Source organism: Lucilia sericata, unplaced genomic scaffold, assembly GCF_015586225.1.
Source record: "Lucilia sericata isolate MDLA Ls3-8-SP2 unplaced genomic scaffold, ASM1558622v1 Contig000043F_arrow, whole genome shotgun sequence".
Lineage (NCBI taxonomy): Eukaryota > Metazoa > Arthropoda > Insecta > Diptera > Calliphoridae > Lucilia > Lucilia sericata.
The window spans coordinates 536,909-544,907 of NW_023994081.1; the positions used below are offsets into that span (position 1 = coordinate 536,909).

General features: G+C 29.5%; 1 protein-coding gene across 1 annotated transcript; it reads right to left on the minus strand.

Moving 5' to 3' along the window:
- Positions 1–3,749: 3,749 nt before the first annotated feature.
- Positions 3,750–5,249, minus strand: LOC119614672 (zinc finger BED domain-containing protein 4-like). The gene is made up of 2 exons (XM_037970790.1): positions 4,438–5,249; positions 3,750–4,308 (listed from the first exon to the last, which is right to left on the minus strand). The coding sequence occupies exons 1-2, from the start codon at positions 5,247–5,249 to the stop codon at positions 3,750–3,752; spliced, it is 1,371 nt and encodes a 456-aa protein (XP_037826718.1).
- Positions 5,250–7,999: the final 2,750 nt, after the last annotated feature.

Below are 7,999 nucleotides of genomic sequence, written 5' to 3' on the forward strand. Positions count from 1 at the left end.
CAACCGTACTTTAAACCTATATTAAAGTCAAATGTCATTATTTTATTACAATTTAAAACTGTTGACGTTTTGTGAAAAATATTGTTATGTTAATTTTTTAAATAAATTATAAAAAAAATAAATAAATAAAAAACAATATGGATACACTTTTCCTTTTATTTTCAGGCTTTGTCTCCATATTTTTTCTTTTCATTTTGCCAAAAATATAAATATTGTTTATAACATAGTTTAGTGATGTGTAAAATATCAATGCAAATTTAAAGAAAACGTTACTCGATTACTTTCTTTAATCAAAATATAATATTGCAATTACATTAGTTGTTTTATTTGATTTATACGTTGTTTTTATTAAATAAACAAATACAACCCTATTTTTATGTTATTAAAAACAATTATTTTATATAAAAGCATAAAAAAATAATATTAGACACGACGAATACCAAATGAACTAATGATCGTTCATATACAACATTATGAAAATATTGACAGAATAAAATAATGGTATTGCCAGCATCAAATCTAAAAAAACATTAAAATGTATTTTAGTTAAAATACTGTTTTTGCATATACTTTTTTAATAATGGATTATTAAGCTAAAAGTCGTTGTTAACTAATGTACACTTTAAGGTCATAATAAGGTTTTTTTTTGCATAAGACCGTGAAACAATTGTAAAAAAATAAATAATGTATGTTTGTGTTATATGGTATGAACCATAGAAAAATAAATAGAACTGAAACTGAGAATAAGAAATATTACTCTCTCACATGTACAGGTTCTGTGTGAATTTCATACAATTGTATGAGTATTTTTATTTTTGTTTACATAAAATAACAAAAATATGAAAGTACAAAATGTATCCGAATACACCATACCCTACCACATTGCGAGTAAGTAGCAATAAGTTATTTAGTATTTTTTAATGTAGAAGTTATATTCAAGAGATTGATGTTTGCTTAATTAATGAATGTACTACTCATTATAACAATATATAGTCAAAATTTCGTATATATAAAATTTGTTGAGTCGAATTTTATAAATACTCTATTCTTGTATAGCATGTACCCTGCTGCTGCAATAAACACTGCTAAAAGTTATGTTTTCCCATAAAATTATTGAAAACATTTTCAGAAAAAAAAACAAATTTTTCAATCGTTTTTATTTTTTAATATTATTTTCAAGTGTCAATATTGACTCAACCCAGCAACCACAAAGAGTTTATTTAAAATTAAAAATAATTTTTAATGAAGATCTTTCTTACATTGGTCAACTGATATTGAATAAAAATGGCTAATTCAAACCATTATTTCATAAAATATCGAAATATAATATCAAACAAAAATATAAAAACTTTTTAAACGAAAGAGTTTGTGTTTGTTGGGTTACATATTTTTTAACTAATACATTCTCACGACTTAGGTTTTTGACAGCAGACTTAGGTTTTGTCATACTCAGTTTCAGTTCTATGTATACCTTTTCTATGGTATGAACCATAGATAATACACATAGATTGCCAACTCAAGCTTTACCACGAAAAAAAGAGTTTTCTCTTTTCACACTTACATGTTCTGTGTGAATTCAACACAAAGCTACAACAACAAATATTCAATATTTCAGGTCCAAAATTCGCACAAAAAAACGATTCGGACACAATTTTTATAACACAAACACACGTTATTTATTTTTTTTACAATTATTTTAATATAATTTCTTCATCAAAATCTTTTTAATTTTCACAAATCCAAAAAACTATTTTTTCAATTGTTTGACATTTCATTTTTTGTTTTTCTATTTTCAAATTGAAGGTGCAGAGTAGTATTTCTTAGTAGTAAACAAATTTATTAAAATCCAAGAAATGAAAGAATTTTACATTTTAACAAATATAGAATGCATGAAAAATATTATCATGCTTTTATAAATGCAATCTACAATTTAAAATGTATTAATTTAAGAAAATTAATGCAATAAAAACATTGTAATATTATTTCGACCGATTTTATACAACTATGTGGGCATTGTATGTGTGGTAAAAAGCTTTTATACACTAACACTTCAAAAGAAAATCTTACTAATACATATTTAGAGTTAGGTTTTTTAACAGCTGAGTTAGGTTTTTTCCGGGAGAGTTGGCCTTCTACTGTAATATTCTATGGTGTGAACTAGGGATGTTGCGAATGCTAGTTTAGCGAATGCGAAAGCGAATAGTAATTTTAAAATTTTGCGAATGCGAAAGCGAATGCGAATATATACCGAAATTATTACCTAAGAGAAATTTTTAATTCAAATTTTGCAAAAAAGTTATGTTTGTTTTTATTTGAATTCACACTTACATGTTCTGTGTGAATTCAACACAAAGCTACAACAACAAATATTCAATATTTCAGGTCCAAAATTCGCACAAAAAAACGATTCGGACACAATTTTTATAACACAAACACACGTTATTTATTTTTTTTACAATTATTTTAATATAATTTCTTCATCAAAATCTTTTTAATTTTCACAAATCCAAAAAACTATTTTTTCAATTGTTTGACATTTCATTTTTTGTTTTTCTATTTTCAAATTGAAGGTGCAGAGTAGTATTTCTTAGTAGTAAACAAATTTATTAAAATCCAAGAAATGAAAGAATTTTACATTTTAACAAATATAGAATGCATGAAAAATATTATCATGCTTTTATAAATGCAATCTACAATTTAAAATGTATTAATTTAAGAAAATTAATGCAATAAAAACATTGTAATATTATTTCGACCGATTTTATACAACTATGTGGGCATTGTATGTGTGGTAAAAAGCTTTTATACACTAACACTTCAAAAGAAAATCTTACTAATACATATTTAGAGTTAGGTTTTTTGACAGCTGAGTTAGGTTTTTTCCGGGAGAGTTGGCCTTCTACTGTAATATTCTATGGTGTGAACTAGGGATGTTGCGAATGCTAGTTTAGCGAATGCGAAAGCGAATAGTAATTTTAAAATTTTGCGAATGCGAAAGCGAATGCGAATATATACCGAAATTATTACCTAAGAGAAATTTTTAATTCAAATTTTGCAAAAAAGTTATGTTTGTTTTTATTTGAATTCAATATTACGAACTAAATTTACACAAAAAATCGTTAATAAAATACAAAAAAATAAAAATATTTTAGTTAAAAAACATAAGATATTTTAATTGAAATTAATTAATTTCTACTTGCTAGTAATACGACTAGATAATTCATGTTTCATTACTGATTTTGGCTGCTTATTCCAAGTATACTAAAGGCCTTATTCATAAAAAATATTTTATAAACAGTTTATAAATCAAATTTTGTTTTATAAACCTTTTATAAAATAAAATGTTGTTTTTGAATAAGGGTGTTAATATTTTATTTAGATTTAAAAAATTATATCAGCAACTAAACTGTTTAATGATAAATATACTATTATTTAAAACAAACCCTTTAATATTCAAAATTTAATTGTGCCAAATTATATTTTATAAATAAAAGTTTTGCTGCTTTGTCACTTTTAAGATTGAAGCGTCTAGTATCATATATTAATCCAGCTCCACTAAATAATTGTTCACTAGGAACACTTCCGGGGGGAGTGGATAGAAACTGACGTACTACCGGAACTAAAATTTTATATTTTAAACAGTTTTTTTTTTCACCATAGTAGTGGGTCTTGGGAAATGTGAACTTTTCGTTCCTTATCATATTCTTTTAATATCTCGTTTATTTCAGAAACTGTATTTCATCCACTTCTTATTGAATATCACTGCTATCTTCATTTAAAAACATTTCTATATCAGCGTTATGGGGACCTGCGTCGTTGTCACTAGCCATTAAAGTAGTTTTCTCTGTTATTTTTGTTGAAGAATTGCACACTTCAACATCGGAATAATTTTGATGTATTAATTTTACAAGTTCAGAGCGAATCTTATTTTTATCATCCTTTAGTTTGTATCTTGGATCCAAATATGTTGATATTGAAAATATTGGTGTTTGTCTTAAATCAGATAATCTGAAATTCAGCTCATGTATAAGCGTTTCAATTATTTTGGCTACATAAGGTGGACCGCTTTCCAATGATTTTTCTTTATTTAATTTAGATGTGAGAATGTGTATTAATGGCATAATTGAAATAGTTGAACTGCTAAGTTCTCGAGTAACCTCCTCAAAAGGTTTTAAGATGTTTACACATTTTTCCATTATTTTCCAATCAGCGAGAGTTATAGAAAGTTGCTCGTAGTTGTTAAGATACAATATTATTGAGTATTTAATTTTCAATAATCTTTCCATCATATCATATGTACTATTCCATCTACAAAAACATAAATTTGATTTATTTTATGGGAACTCCTTAACAACTCTAAACGGCTCCAATTTTTAACACAAAAAAAAAACTTTTAAATCGAAGACGCATATTGTCGGTAACTTATGACACATTTACCTGGTTGGACAATCCTGTATTACACCAAGAGGTTTTTGGTTCAGCTTGTTTTTTTGTATATTACTCAGCTTTTCCTTTGCCAAAAGTGAATGATTGAAATGTGAGACTAGTTTCCTGTTAGTCGCAATAAGCTCTTGAATTTCTTTTAAGTTTAAAGCATTTTTAATACAAAGTTGAAGCTGATGTACGGAACAGTTTATGTGCAAGAAGTTAGTAAGATTCATTGCTCTAATCATATTAGCCCTTTTATCATGGACAACGCAGTGTACTTTATCAGAAATTTGCCATTCATTTATCATTGAAAGTATAGTTGATTTTATAACATCGCCAGTATGACTGCCTTCGATGCTTTCACACCTGAGTATAAGATTTACTCTTTGGAACTCCAATGATATACCATGTGCTGTCAAACTTAAAAGAGAAACACCAGCACTGGGTTCCGACCAAATGTCAGTGGTAAAGGAAAGTTTGTTAAATGTTTTTAATAACTGAACAATTTGGTTCTTGATTTCTGCATACATTGTTTCACAAACGTATTCCGTAAAGTATTGCCGTCCCCTCAAAACATAGCGGGGTAATACTGACTCCATTAAACGCCTGAAACCGATTTCTTCTACAAAATTAAACGGAAGATCTTGCAAAGCAACCATCTCTCCAATTAATTTATCTATTTCCTTTGTTCTCGGGTTGCACACGTTCCACATAACTTTACCCATTAAAGATTCATTTATTGTTAATTGTCTTTTTGCGGCTTGCAGAGAAGTTGTTGGCATTAATGTTAAGGCTCTTTTTTCACATTTGGTTTCTTCCATTTTTTTGTATTCCTCATTGTGTTTGTGTTTTAAAATCAAGCCACTTGTGCACCGACCCTTACGGGATAATATTTTTTCACAAATTGTTTATTTATTTATTTAAAAATACGTATTTGATGTTTACTTGTTTTTGACGTTTCTTTTAATTTATTTTCGCAAAAAAATAAACGCTGCCAGATTTTTTTTAATGAATCGTTAAATTATTCGCTTAATTTTAGCAAATGCGAATGTAAAAAATGAAGCGAATTATTCGCATATGCGAATGCGAGCATTCGTTACATCCCTAGTATGAACCATGATAAAAAAATTTTTTGAAGTTTGCTGGTATTTTCTGAAATTTGTTTTGTGTAAACATAAAATAGTCGTTGCCACACACGTTAAAGGGGAAACAATTTTAAGACTTTTGTATTTTTTATGTGTAATGGAATGATTCATCTAAAACCCACAAAAGTATAAATTGGCAATTTCGTGTCAAGTGGCCCAACTTTTAAAATCAATGTTTTCCGATTTGGATGCACCAAGGTTAGTACTATTGAATAGTAGGCCAGATACACATTCTCAGCTCTATTGGTCAAGAACTGCCGGTCTTAGAGGGGGTCAAAGTTGGACATTTTGGTCATACAGGGTTTTATTCAAATGAGTGTAACTTATCAACTATTGGCGCGCAGATGAAAGCTTATACAATTTCCTTTAAGGGCTTATAGTCCCATAATGGACAGTTCTTGATCGATAGAGCTGAAAATTTGTGTCTGGCCTACTATCCGATAGTACTAACCTTGGTGCAAATTTCATCCAAATCGATTTTTTGAGTTGGGTCACTTGACACGAAATTGTATGTATATAATGGGTCCTTACAAGATTCTAAGACAGACATGTCCGTATGTCTGTGGACCATGTTGTTGTAAAAAAACTACTAAACGGATCATGTACTCCAAATGTATTCCAATAATTTTTGCAGGGTATTACATACTACATACACATATAATTATGTACATATTGGTTATAAGGGGCTCCTGAAGTGCAACAGATTTTACTAGACTTAAAACTTAAATTCTTCAGAATTCTGATACAACTGGAAACGGTTGTCCGCAGGCCAGTATACTGTGATTACGGGCTAAATTATATATTTAAGTGATGCGGCTTAGCGGCTTCGGTCGATAAATGTGTTGGCATGTTGGTAGCTGGCCCTTAAAACTGGTAATTACATTAAGCACTAGTCTCTTGTAGCTTTAAATCATTTTGGTGGCCTTGGTAATGTAAATCATCGTAGATTTTTAGCGCTAGCTTTTTTTCTTTTTATACCCTCCACCACCATCAGTGGTGATAGAGGGTATATATAACTTTGACATTCCGTGTGTAACACCAAGAAATATTCATCTGAGACAAACAAAGTATATATATTCTTGGACCTTATGAAATTCTGAGTCGATTTAGCTATGTCCGTCTGTCCGTCCGTCCGTCCGTCTGTCTGTCTGTCTGTATAAAACATTCTCACGTTAACACGAAGCAACAAAAATTAACGAAATTCACCCAAAATATTTATTATTGTCCTAGGCAGTTTGGTATTGAAAATGAGCAAAATCGGTTCACACCGGGAAAAGTTATGAATCAAAATTTGAAACAACCTCGAAAAAAATAAGCATTTTTTACACATTCTGATGTAATTTTCTCGAAAACTGTGAATGATAATTCCATGAAAATCAGCATACATTCGTTTCTATACAAGAGCTTGATTCCCGCTGAAAATTGCCTGAATCGGTCCACAATTTCATATACCTCCCATACAAAAGTACATATTCCCGGAAAATGGGTTTTTTATTAATAACTTCCGTCACAATGTCGAAATCTTTACAAAATTTTACAAATTAAAATCTTATGTCAATAGAAATCATTCAGAGAAAAATTTTCTGGATCGGTCCATAATTGGACATAGCTCCCATACAAGGTCCCCTCCCGAAAATAACTTAAACGCACATAATTCATTTCTAAATCAAATTATCTATATAAAATTTGGTACAAGTATTGCCCTCACATACAGAAGTATTACTTTGACATTTTTTTTTCCATCGGTCCATAATTGGTCATAGCTCCCATACAAGGTCCCCTCCCGAAAATCACTTAAACGCGCATAACTCATTACTAACATAAGACATCCATATACAATTTGGTACAAGTATTACTCATGTGCACAGAAATATTATTGTGAATTTTTTTTCCGATCGGTCCATTATTGGTCATAGCTCCCATACAAGGTCCTATCCCTAAAATCACTTAAACGCGCATAACTCATTACAAAATTAAGATATCCATATAAAATTTGGTACATGTATTACTCTACATACAGAAATATTACTGAGAAATTTTTTTTCTGATCGGTCCCATACACGGTCCCCTCCCGAAAATCACTTAAACGCACATAACTCATTAACAAATTAAGATATCTATATAAAATTTGGTACAGGTATTGCTCATATGCACAAAAATATTACTGTGAATTTTTTTTCCGATCGGTTCATAACTGGTCATAGCTCCCACTCAAGGTCCCCTCCCGAAAATCACTTAAACGTACATAACTCATTACTAAATTAAGATATCCACATAAAATTTGGTACAGGTATTGCTCACATATACAGATATATTACTGTGACATTTTTTTCCGAGGGGTTCATAATTGGTCATAGCTCCCATACAAGGTCCCTTCCCTTCCTTCCTTCACTTAAACGCGCATAACTATTACTAAATTAAGATAT

Excerpts from the sequence above, each read along its gene's own strand:
- LOC119614672 (XM_037970790.1), bottom strand. The coding sequence starts at position 5,249 with ATGGAAGAAACCAAATGTGAAAAAAGAGCCTTAACATTAATGCCAACA. Across the intron at positions 4,309-4,437 it reads ATACAGGATTGTCCAACCAG|ATGGAATAGTACATATGATA; the intron begins GTAAATGTGTCA and ends ATGTTTTTGTAG.